The sequence below is a fragment of the Bacillus rossius genome, chromosome 3, assembly GCF_032445375.1.
Source record: "Bacillus rossius redtenbacheri isolate Brsri chromosome 3, Brsri_v3, whole genome shotgun sequence".
Lineage (NCBI taxonomy): Eukaryota > Metazoa > Arthropoda > Insecta > Phasmatodea > Bacillidae > Bacillus > Bacillus rossius.
This window is the reverse complement of record NC_086332.1, coordinates 61,567,395-61,581,049: the sequence shown is the minus strand read 5'-3', so window position 1 is coordinate 61,581,049 and position 13,655 is coordinate 61,567,395. Positions and strand designations below refer to the sequence as shown.

The 13,655-nt window shown below is 36.1% G+C and overlaps 1 protein-coding gene across 5 annotated transcripts in view; it reads right to left on the bottom strand.

Annotated features, from left to right (window-relative positions):
- Positions 1–13,655, bottom strand: part of LOC134530772 (baculoviral IAP repeat-containing protein 6) — a 328,951-nt gene that overhangs the window by 97,004 nt on the left and 218,292 nt on the right. For all 5 annotated transcript variants that reach the window (XM_063365948.1, XM_063365949.1, XM_063365946.1 and 2 more), the window contains exons 37-39: positions 6,390–6,564; positions 5,780–5,980; positions 5,380–5,659 (exon numbers count right to left, since the gene is read on the bottom strand). In XM_063365948.1, coding sequence (XP_063222018.1) covers positions 5,380–5,659; positions 5,780–5,980; positions 6,390–6,564 — 656 coding nt within the window. The remainder of the gene's footprint in view (positions 1–5,379; positions 5,660–5,779; positions 5,981–6,389; positions 6,565–13,655) is intronic.

The window sequence follows — 13,655 nt, the reverse complement described above, 5'->3', positions numbered from 1 at the left end:
TTATTCGGTCATTACCACTTACTTAATAAATTAACGGAAAATACAAAGCTGTTTGACGTGTAAATTTTCTTATAAAGACGTTTTTAAACGTTATTTCCTTTATCTGATAGTCTGCGTCGCCAAGGTGTAGGTATAATAAAAAATTTAATTTCGGTCATTACCACTTATTTATTTAATTAACAGAAAAACGAAGTTATTTAACGTGTGCATTTTCTTATAAAGAAGTTTTTAAACGTTATTTCCTTTATCTGATTGTCTGCGTTGCCGCGGCGTACCGCTTATAAAAATGTAGCTAGCGCATCATTCATGTTTGGTTATGTTGCTTTTCGTTATAATGGTTCGTTACATAAAAAAATAAAAAGATGTTGCACCAATTTTAGTTTTTGTTTTATTTTTTCAAAATAGAATGCACAGATGAATCCTATCACTTTCAATGTTTTACTCACTTGTTCAAAACGTACATCTGCCTGTCGAAAAATGCTCGCAGCTCGCGCAATAAGAATTAACGGAAAATAACGTCCTTCAGTAATATTTTTCTGTAAGTACACGAAGTCAGTGCGGCCTCAAACGTGGCCGCACCCAGCGAAAATGAACTTCGCCGCAAGCCAAACCCCGATGTCGGTAGCAGCAATTTCTAATTTAAAATATCCAAAAAGTTTCAAAACAAATGATTATTAAACGGCATGGCTCTAGCTACTGACGTTAAATTATCTATCCAGCAATTTACTTCATTTTGGCGAGAAGCCACCGAACGCGACCTACTTGTGCAGCGTTCGACGGACGACTGATGAACTCATGTCACCGTTTCCTCCACGCAGGGAGGAGAAGTCACATGACCTCACCGACAATCACACGCACGCTTCATTCACACTTACAGATACAAGCCAATAAGAACACAGCAAAGATACAATGAAAACGATTTTCGTACATAGAAACAGGGACTTCCCATTCTCGTTCTCTCTCCCACACCGTGAGACAGCAGTTATCACTCAGTTCCCACACCAGTGTGGAATCCCAGCTTTTATCTCTATTGGCGGGGAATCACTGGTTCTTTCTCACTCACACTTACAGGCCTCTTATGCCTCTCTCCTTCTACACATTACCCCAGACACAGTCCCGTGTCCTGTAATTATTATGCAACATGTTAATGAAAATTAAGAACAGCAATCATAATACAAATTACTTTACACAATTAAACTATTTTAGAATAAACTTGAAAAAGTAGGCCAAAACAGGCTAAAGTCTAGTACAGCGACTTATTTGTGAATAATTACATAAAAAATACAGTAGAACCTGTTTATAGTGAACCCGCCTATAATGAATTCCCGTTTATTGTGAATTTCCGTCTCGGTCCCGGCAAAATGATGTGAGGTTATGTATTAATTTATTGGATATAGCGCACAACTTTTGTCAATGTTGATACGTTTTCCCGTGTACCACGAACAAATTTTGCCGACATAATGCACATTTATCTCAAATATTTTCATATAATTACAAGTATTTTCACAAAACTTCTATTCTGGATCACATTAACGTTTTTCCCCGCAATATGCTACTCGATTGTCCACTGTTCATATTATAAACAAATCGTAATCGAGTGGCCTCGGTAGGCTACCTGTAGCCAGAAATGGTGCTCAGTTTGGTGAAAATAAAAAATAGTTTTCCTTGCATAGTTAAAGAATGGGCGAACGCGTGTACATTTAATAAGTTATCAAAATTAAGCATAAATTACCGCCACACAAATACGTATGTACTTTATAGCAGCAAATTCAATATTTTTACGTCTCATTTTTATCGTTCACGTTTCGGACATTTTGATCGAGTAAGGTTCGTAAGACTACCACTAGATAGAACTCTGTGGACTAAATTTTTCCATAGAAAGTAAGAAATTTTCGTTCCAGTTTTAGCAACTGCGATACTAAATGATACGTAGTGATCTTTGATGCGCCAGTCTCGTTATTTTTCGTTTATTTACTTTTGACGGTAAAAAGAATTTCATGTTATTAAGCTGCAAACGTGCTTCAATAAGAAATACGTACATAAAAAAGGGTTAAAAACGCGTTAAAAAACGTAAGGCATTATCTGTGCGAGATAAACTGGACATTATTAAAAAGGTAGACTCCAACCCCACTGTCCCGCACGTGTTAATATCAAAGGAACTGGGAATTGCAACATCCACATTAAGTACAATATTAAACAAGCTGAATAATCTTCTTTCTCAAGCTGCGAATACGTCACAGAGTATTAAACGCCTGAAAAAAGGAAAATACGCCGATGTCGAAGAACCATTAATAGAAAGTTTGTACATGTGTAGTGTATTAAAAATAATATCTGCATTTGCTCATAAAACTGTTGATTTGAGTATTTTCATTCGTTCTTTCCTTGGCTTAGGCCTGTGTGTAGTTAAGATTATGCTTTTGAGTATGTATTGCCAATATAAAAGTTTTCCCAGATATAAAGTTTCCCCTCTATAGTGAACATATAAACTATTCCCTTCAGATTAATTATAACAGGGTTCTACTGTAGTAATGATTGAAAATGTCTGTTAGAATACAAGGTACATTCTTAAAACACACAGCAAGTGAAATATCAACCCTTAAATACATAAAAATGGTAAAATATCATTAGAAAGACTTTTTTAAGAAATATTTACATGCATAAAAATAGTTTAAAAAAAAAATATTTAAGCTAGGAGGGCAGGGGTTTTGCAACGTTACACCGTATAGAGCGCGCGCACGTAGTCGTATATTGATATCTCGCCAAGTGCATACAATGCGCGCTCTCTGTCAGGTGCCGAGTTAACTACATTTGATAGCCCGCATTCTTTCGTGGCAAGTGTGTACTACGACTCGTTAGTTCACGTCAGATTCAAGTGGCTTGCGTTAGAGTTTTGGTTTTTCTATTTAAAGTTGAAGAAAAGTTTTTGTTTGAGGAATTATTAATATAGATTGTTTGGCGTGCTCTTATATACTCCACCTGTTTTTAAATAAACGTACTTTCCATGAACGGGTTTTGTTTTTATTAATACCTTTACCTAACAAAAAAAATTTTCCTGCAAATTCATCGCACCCCTACTTTTCAAACTTGATTTTAGAATAAAATGTGCGTCGATTATACGAGAAAACACGGTAATATTATAACTTTCTTGAAGGTTTTCTACAAAATTTATAACATTCTCGATACCGGTGTTGACATCTTGACTTTTACCAATGCTAAGCAACGTTATCATGCATTGTCAAGTTTTGAACAAGACATTACTTGTCAACACTTTTTAAAAAAATTTTGTGCGGTTTATCTGGTTGGATACAGTATTCTAAATATGCATTTACTCCCACTGTTATTTAATGCCAAATTACTAGTATATAAATATTTCAAAATCAAAATCATATTTTGTATTAACTTTAAATAAAGTGACAATAAAGCTGCAACCCAAACATGACACAGAAATAATTTAGCTAATAAATTATTGCAATAAAATTATTGTAATTGTAGTACACTCTAACCATGAAAGAGTGTGGGCTATCAAATATAATTTACTTGGCACAAGACAGTGTGTGCACACTGCATGCAATTTGTGAGCTATCAATGATAATTGACTTTGTGTGCGCACTCTATACAGGTATCAACCAAACCGAAAATGATGCAAAACAGTAGGGTTCTGCGAATATTCGAAATTTCCGAATTTGAGTTCGAATTTTTTGATATTCGATTCGTCAATTCGAATCGAATTCATTTTACAATAATTCGACTTTCAAAATCTGGCCCGGATACACTAATAAAAACATACACCCCCCCCCCCCCCCCCCCCCACCCGCAATGTTTTAAAGTAATGTAAAAAGACGATTACATCTTTCACTTACAAAAATTATACAGCGAAACCCCTTATTTACGTTACCGTTATTTACGTTTTCCCGTTATTTGAACCATTTTATTTCTGTCCCGTTTTAACCTCATTTGATGTAATGCAATAAATTCCCGTTGTTTACAACGCGCCTATTGCTTTACGCAGTTTACGCCGTTCGTTCTGATAAAACTGCATACTAACTTAATTAATCATATTACAAAGTAAATCGTGTTTTATAAACGTTTTTAAAAGTTATAAACTTCATCTTTAACGTCTCGGGAGTCGCTTTATACCGCTTATAAAACGTAAACAGCGCCAGTTTGGTTGTGTTGATTCCTATATTCCCGTATAGAGTGCGCGCACGTAGTCGAAGATCGATATCGATAGCTCGCAGACTGCATGCACGCGCCTATTGCTTTACGCAGTTTACGCCGTTCGTTCTGATAAAACTGCATACTAACTTAAATAATCCTATTACAAATTAATCTGATGTGTACATCGTGTTTTAAAGACTTTTTTAAAAGTTATTAACTTCATCTTTAACGTTTCGGGAGTCGCTTTATACCGCTTATAAAACGTAAGCAGCGCCAGTTTGGTTGTGTTGATTCCTGTATTCCCGTATAGAGTGCGCGCACGTAGTTAAATAAACGTACTTTCCATGAATAGGTTTTGTTTTTATGGATTACTTTACATGTTTTTTTTTCTTGCATAATAGTAGCATCCACAGTCTCACCCCTAATTTTCAAACTTGATTTTAGAATAAAATGTGCGATGCTTAAGTGATAAAAACGGTAAATTTGTTATTTTTTTTTGTACAACTTCCTTATGCTGTGATATTTTTATTAATATTTTTACCCTTGAAAGTCAAACATGCTAAATAAGGTAAACTGTGATACTTTTTATGGTCTTCCCTTTATTTTTACTTTCCCGTTTTTTTTTTTTTCAATTTTCTTTTTATATTCTCAAATTCGATTCGAAAAAAATTCGAAACTCGTGAATTTTTTTGAAATTCAATTCGAATTCGATTCGAAAGGAAATATCACAATTCGCAGATGTCTACAAAACAGTGCTGGCTACATTCCTAAAAGGCTACACAACAGTGGCGGTTCAGATTCACTTGTAAAATTTGAAAACATGTCCGAAAGAGAATTTATAAATTGAATAATTAAATTCTAAATAATTACATACTTTACGAGTCCAAAAGTTCAATTCTTGAAGTCTGTACTTAATTATCTTTGACAATCTTGTCAAGAAACTAATTAAATAAAGTACTTTCATATCTTAAAAAAATTAATGTATACACATTAACTAAAAAAGGAGATAACAGGATTACTGAAGCAAGGAAAATTCCTAATTTCACGTGAAGGAACTAAAATTATTTTTGGTAAAAACACATTTGATTATAGTTGAAGTTGCCAGCGTATACACAAGCTTCATCGCCCAAAATATCAAGATGCATAAATACGTATATGTAAGAGATATATTATATCATCATGTACAGACTAAAGGCGACTGATGAGAAAACCAATGTATACCTGGACTTCGTGAGCTGCTCCTCATCTGGCACGTCCATGTTGACGGTGCGGAAAAGTGTTTCCCCGAAGGTGGTGGTGCCCAGGAGGCGTATTTGGGACAGGCCGATGTTAGACGAGTCATGGGGCTTGTAGAGCCTCAGCAGAACGCTGGTGACTACTTCTGGTTGCGGCAGGTTCATCACAATGTAGGTAAGGCCGCTAGTAGGCAGTGGAGGGCAGATGGGCACCAAAGCAGAGCTCGAGTCCCGCGAAACCTCCACTGCTACTGCTGAAGGACAAGCTACGCAGACATATAAAGCTTACTTGAGCTCATATTACTGTGTTAGACATTTATCTTCAAGCATACAATCAAGGAACTGAAAGGAAAATGGATTGAATGTGGTCTCTCGGACATACTCACTGGCGAGAGAGGTGAGGTGAGGCTGCAGCTGAACCTCCTTCAGCAGCACTGCACAGGGCAGGGTGATGGTGAGGTCCACCCACATCTCGTCAGGGTAAAAGTGGTAGGACCAGGCAGGGGTGCGGGCCCTGCGGTGGGGCGGGCTGGCCTGGATCAGCACATCAGCCGGCTGGGTCGTGGGGTTGCTGGAGCTGATTGTGCCTGGCAACACATGGTAATGCACATACAACACAATGGTTCACAACCTGCAGTTAGGAATAATCACAATATCAATTGACTTTAAATACACAACATTCAATCAGCATTCCCGAATCCATACAGTGAGAAAAATGTAAAATAGGTTCTATGTAAAATATAAAACTTCTATATTCCATAGAATAAAACCACAAATCCCACATCAATTCAGATTTTGCTTCCCTTAATGATTTGATATGTTGTCAACCATATATCCAGCAAGTCCAAAAAGCCATTTATTACCTTTCACTTAAAGCTTGCTAAAAATTAAATATATTTATCTTCAAAGGTTATTCCACATTGATGAATAGAAATGTTTAACATAAAATCTCTTGATTTTAACATTCTGTGTTTTGAGAACTGAGGTGGTGCTGACCTAGTGGTGCAAAATTAATGAGGCCCTCATTTGACTGCAGAGGAGTGGAAGCCTTCTTCAGGTTTAGGCACGTGGTGGGTAGCGGATGACTGAGGTGCTGCAGCACTATGGAAACCAAGCTAGGGTGACCGTTGATCAACGCCTGGTTACTCTTCACCAAGTTCTCACAGATCACCTGCCACACACACAAAACATAACCGTCAGCTCTTAACTGTGCATGGGCTGCAAAAATAAAGTTAGTAACACTAGTAACACACCAAATACATAAGAAACTGATAAATTTTGTTTATAGAAATAGAACCAAGCTCATTGAACCCTGCAATACACCGAACCAACCACCATTTAGCTAGGTCTAATACAACAACCGTAATTTTACAAACTGTTTTTCAGTGTCATGCACAGGTTACCATATCCCTTTAAATAAAAACAGTCCTTACTCATAGCATCATGATTATTTGTTTAATATAATATAGATTAGAGCTGGGCCAATCAGGGAATTTACTGATCAGATGATACCGATCGCTTGCTGCCATTATGGCTGATAATGATAACCAATACTGATAATCCTTCCGAAAACAAAAAAACACCATGATATGAAGCATGTTGATGTTGATTTCTTGCCTACATTATTTTTTTTTTTTTGGAAACAACATGAGCCATGCAAAACAATAATTCTACAGGTTAATTTGTTAAAAGTGATTAGAGAAATAAAATTAACACAAAATAAGATTGGTTAGAAAAATGCAGTATTCACTTTGCTATGTGGATTGTTGTTATTGGCACACAAACAATCACAAATGTGAATATTTCACCTGGATCCAAGATGTTTAAAAAAATAAAATTGTCATACAAAATTACTGAAAGAATAAACTGCAGTACTATAGGCACCTACGTGTAATAAAAAATGATTTATGAACAGCATAATTAGTTTAAATATCAACAGTTTTCAGTTTTTTTTTAAATTTATTTATTTATATACAGCCGATGATGCATGGTAAATGCTCACTTTGAATTCAGTTTACAAATGTATGGTTGAGTATGTGCTTAAATAACGTGCTGTCAACTAGTTATTTTCTTGGCACAATTAAAAGTTTTTTATGAGGGTTAAAACTTTAATAATAGCAACTATTTATTTACCAATGATACAAAAGAGCTTCAAGTAACCAAGTTTTACTGTCCTTCAATGTAGTCACCAGTATTGTAGAAAACACGTTGCCAGTGATGTGGAAGTCGTAGGCTACTTGGCAGGGCCTGTTGTGTTGATAGTTCGAATGATGCAGTCTACTACCTGAATGCCACAAATTCTATTCTTAGGAATCAAGTCAAAGTCACAAGGGCCAAAGTCCGAGGAGTATGGTGGATGTTACGTTGATCAAAAAAATCAGCCACAGCTTGCGCTGCATGTGGCCTAGCATTGTGCTGCAAATGATGGATGGGTTCTGCATAAAGTGTTGCAGCTTCTTTATCAAAACTGGCCGCAGGTTATGTTCCAAAAATTAACAGTAATATTGCGCATTGACGGTCTGCTGTGGGGGAACAGAATGTGTTAGGAACACACCACCACAGTCTTACACGAGCATACCTTAACTTTCATATTATTGGGATTCTAAAGAACTTTTGATCTTCGGGGTGTTTCATATTGACGCCATTCTTATTGGCGTTTCAGTTGTGGCCCGTACGATTTGGCCACATGTTTCATCCAGCGTAATAATACAGCATAAGAAAGCCTTTCCTTTGCGCTCATAGCGCTCCAAGTGGTTACAAGCAGCATAGTATCGTAGACATTTCTGCATTTCTGTCAAATCATATGGCACCCATCGTGACGCAATTTTTCTCATTCCCAGGTGTTCTTTAAGAATGTGAGCAGTCTCATGGGCTAATCTCGTCTCATGAATCGTGTGGCATTGATCACTGTCCAGTAACGTGGCAAGAGCACACACTTCTTCACTGATGACCTGGCCGACGCATGTCTGCCACATTTTGATGTCCCTCGTTGAAGGCTTTTATCCAATTTGCCACTGTTCTGTAAGGCAATGCAGATACCCCACAATTCTCTTGAAGATCTTAATGACACTGTTGTACTGTATGACCTCTGGCACATTCAATCTATCCAACTCAGTTTCCCAGTTTCTAAAACATTGTGACACCACTACATTTGACTGCCAGCTACCAATAGGCTCTGTTCTTCTCGTCCAGTGTGCATGCACGTGATGTGAGAAGGGAGAGTCCATTTGCTCCGAGGTAAGGTAGACATGTAACTAACATGTGGTATTAAGTGAAATCATTTGGTTCTGTTGATGGTGTCTCTACAGCAGTGTTGACACTATCACATGCCAACCCTCATAACAAGTACATTGTAAAGAAAATATGGTTATGATTTTCAGGGGTTCATAATTCAAAACTTTATTAATTATTCCATTCAATGAATGTGGTCCCTAAAATTTTTACTTTCCACAGGCGGCTCAACTGCTGCTAGTTTTTTAGCACTAAGTAGCCGTGTGACACTTAGCTCCTTATCGCATCATGATTTAGCAGTGCTTCCTAGTGCTTCCTATTTTCTTTGCCTACTCGCACTACTGTCTCAAGTACCCCACGTAGACCCCGCACCTTCGGACACATCTACGTGCTTCCTGCCGGAGCACCTTGGCATGTTCGTTAAGACTTCGGCAAAGCATTTTGATATGCCCCTGTGCTGAGCGCACTGCCGACATAGTCCTATGACTGCATTGTCACACCCCCTCCACTTTTTTTATCTTTCTTGAACTGTCGTAAAAAGAATTCCTACCCCATAAACTAGGCTCCCTCCCGATGTTCATAAGCGTCACGACACCTGTTGGTCAATCTAAGTACTAAGTCAATGAACAGGCAGTGTACTCAATCTTCACGAGTATATTTCAAAATTTTATGATGCAACTTTGCCCAAACATTGTTTTTGCATGAGACCACCTATGCTTTCCACTGTGACCTTCAATGACAGTTAAAGTGTGCATGTTTTTACAGAAACAACTGACAAGAGTGGCTTGCCACCTACTATCTCTTCAGGAGATAGACATTTTTTAAATAAATATTATACAGTAGAACCTCGATGATACGTTCCCGTTTCATACATTTTCCCGTGTCATACGCCGATTAATTTTGGTCCCGCCGAAAGTACTATGTATACAATGGTTTACTTTCCCGGAACATACACTTATATAATCATTAATTTCCCGTTTCATACGTTTTTACGAAGCGTAAAAGCCCAAAATTCACAATTTTTTTTTATATTCCTCCTGATAAACTACGTTTTAATGCCTTTATTTTGAAAAACGTTCATTGTTTACATTTGCAAACGTAAGAAAATAACTTTATCCCACCATAGATGTTGATAGTATCAGGAAGACTGTGCACTTCGCTAGTAGCATCTATGGTCAGCACCAAGCGAGACTAGTGGTGCAAACTAGCAATGATTATGAAAATGGTGCACGCGCTTTACCAAGGCACGGATCTCATATTTTGTGCATTCATTAATCTTTGAACTGAATATACCTGTTTGTTATTGTTTTCTTACGATCGGAGTGTTTTGTATTTTACGTTTCTCAAGTTAAACATATTATTGAAAATTGTTCTGTTGCATAAAGTTGTTTGTAAAAAGAAACAAACAAGCATAAATTTCTGATTTTCTTTTTACAATAGCCTAATTTTTTTAATTTCTAATTTAGGCTTGGTGACTTTTCCTGCCCTCCAAGAAAGGACTTCATAACATTTTGTAAGGCCACTGTTTCTCATGTCAGCTTTACTTGATTATGGACTGTATTTTACATTTCTGGTGGTTTTATTATATGTATATATAATTATGAATTCATATCTTTCATATAATGCAATTATTTACATATTATGTATTTAAGTTTAATCTGACATTGTGCTTGTATGCTAGATTGAAAAAAAAAAAAATTATTGCCATTCCCTTTTCATACACTTTCCCGCATCATACACCATTTTTGTGCCCTCCGTTGAAAAGTGTATGACAGGGGTTCTACTGTATATATAAAAATAAAAGTCCTTTTCAAGTAAAAATTAACTCATTCAACTAACATAAAATATGACAAATATGATGTATTATTGCAAGCCTATGCTATGGGCAGGATTAATAACTGCGGAAAGTCCTTAATCCGTAAATTCTTACCTTTAATGTTTTAATATACAAAAAATAAGGCCTCAGAGTGTTTGAATTATTTCAGGCCCACCTGAATGACTAACATGTTTTCTAATTTAAAATTGAATAGGTTGAGAAAATGCATTGCCAAGTATTAAGTTTTCTTGCAATTTCAACACACTATTATTGTTCCATTTAAATATAGTATAAGACTATTTTAGTATGTATCTATTTAATTTTACTGTTTTTGGCATAAATTTTTCTTGGACCCCTGAAAAATGAGAAAAAACGTTTTTACTAAATTTTTGAATTAGATTCAAAATATAATTGCTATTTGATTCAAATAAAAAAAAAAAACTGCATTCGAAGATGCCTAAAAATTAGATTAATTTGGCCAAAACTGTAGATACTACTGTGAGGTGGACTGCAGCTTACCCCCATGCCCTGATAAAATGGCAGTTAAGCCATTTCTTCCAACTTTGATAGCAGTATTGTCTACAGCCAGGGGGCTGTTATTGGCTAGGAACTACTTTCTTGCGCCCTGATCCACCTATTTTTTAGCTTGAAACTTTTGCTTGTGAACTAACTTGTAGGATGTCGATAATAGTGGTTAAACATTTTCTGAAATTAGACTTCGTTAGAATAAGTGAGCTTGCTAAACAGTGGTGAAGTCAAATTCCCTCATTTGGAGTGTGGCGGAGTGATACGGACTGCCGGCGGAAGAGGGGACAGAGGAAGAAGAAGGGCAAGATGGAGGAGGGGACGCTGAGAGAAAACGTGGGTGTAAGGTGCACAGGGGAGGAGTAAGGAAGAGAGACTGCAAAAGGACTGGATCAACATGTTGCGAGTTGGTTGAGTGGGAGTGATGCAACAAACTCTTGTGTAGCCATTTTTCGGTAACCACTGAACCGCTGGAAAATCCCTTTGGTTGGGGAGTTGTGCAATAACCAATGGCGCCCGAACAAACGTGAGTCGGGGGTGGAAAACGTTACACTACACATATGCAGGGGTGACCCTTCTGCGGGTAAATATGGTAGCTGATCGTATGAAATGACTGCAACCATAATTCAGATTGCGATTATCATAATATGAAGATATATGCCAATTAATCAATCATAAATCAGTAACGGTCAAGTTTTAATATATTTTAATTAGGGATGGGATTTTCGAATCTTGGATTCGTCGAATATACAGAATCCTATGGATTCGAGGATTCGTAGGATCCGAGGTGGGATTCGAGGTGGGTTTTTAAGAGTTTTAGGTAGTAATTGAAAATTGTAGTGCTGGGCGAAGTTCGAAAATACCGAACCGAACCGAACCGAACCGAACCCATATGTTCGGTTCGGTTCAAAACCTCTTAAAATATATTCGAAAAACTGAATGTTCGTTTAAAAAAAATTACATTTTTCTAATTTTCTAACCCCCATTTGAGACCATTCCCAAAACACAACAACAAAATTCCATTACATACTTGTTATATTCCGACTTTTATCGCATAATCGTCGCCTCAACAGTTTCAAGCGCAAACAAAATAAAAAAAATTATTAATCGTCGCATACTCGCATAGCATTTTTTCATATAGGCACGCTTTGTTTTTTGTTTACTTTATAGAATTTTGTATGCATTTCTCGTACTACGTAATATAAACTATCGTACAAATGCCAAAGGTATTGTATATTATACCTTTAACTATAGTGCGTGTACGAGAAGTGTTGTAAAATCACCAAAGATTGCGTACCCGATACGTTGAACTAAAGCGCATGTACGAGAACTCTCGTATTTCGGCAAAACTAACGTGATCAAGTTAACACAAGACAAATGCGGTAGGAAATGATTACGTAAATTACGTATTTTAAATTACTGAAATGTATTTATTTTCTTTGGCCTTTTTGTTTATAACAGTCAGGTACTGAAAATAAAAATTTAATCTTGTGTATTAAAAGTACTGATCCAGTAAATTTTACAGTACAGTACTAAGTTGACTAGCGTAGTCGCGGCAGCCATAATTATTTCTCGTGTTTTCTTTTTTCCGACGCAAATTTCTATAACCACACTTCTTAAGTTACGTATACAATATTATTGTTCTTGAGGTGATTTGCGATGAGCAGGATTACGTCGTTTAAGTTTTCCAAATGGAGAAAAGATAATGACGACCCAGATCGACCCCAAAAAATTTGTAAAGTTTCTTCTGAAGAGCAGCATTCTTCCAAGAAAACAGCAACTGCAGTCAGCGGGTTTTGTAATGTAGATAGGTAACTTAATTCACATTCAAATTTTTAATGTCCTATTAAAAAGTTTATTTATTAAAAATGTTAGGTTATGTCTACCACAAAAAAATGTTATGTGGCCTTATGCTGAATGTTCGTCATCTTTATAATATTATATTTTTTTTTAAATGAAGGCTTAGTGTACACTGAAAAATGAAGATAGTCTTTTTGAAATTAAGATGGAACTTCTTCATGAATTAAAAAAAAAAAAAAAAAAAAAAAAAGAAGGAGAGAGAAAGAAAGAGAGAAAGAGAGAGAGAAAGAGAAAGAGAGAGAGAAAGAGAAAGAGAGAGAGAAAGAGAGAGAAAGAGAATGAGAGAGAGAGAGAGAAAGAGAAAGAGAGAAAGAGAGAAAGAGAGAAAAAAAGAGAGAGAGAGTGTGTGTGTGTGTGTGTGTGTATGTATGTATGTATGTATGTATGTATGTATGTATGTATGTATGTATGTATGTATGTATGTATGTATGTATGTATGTATGTATGTATGTATGTATGTATGTATGTATGTATGTATTTATTTATATATATATGTATATATATTGCAATTTATTTCTTTATATATATATTAAATGCAAAATGATTTTCTCTAAACTGTTTAATTTCCTTCATTATTTATTGCATAAAGTTTACTTATAAAATGTTTTGCAATGTTTTAATAAAGCTAAGCTATATAAAATTTTAATTTTACATATGGCTGCAGAACCTTTCTTTCTCACCATTCAGTTAAAGACCAAAATGCTGGTGGTCGGTTCATTTTAATACAAAACAATTATTTCTGTATGAGGTTTGAAATTTTTTTGCTATGGTCAGATTCAGTTCGAAACAAGAGAACTGAGGTTTGTCCAGCTCTAGAAAATTGTATACCT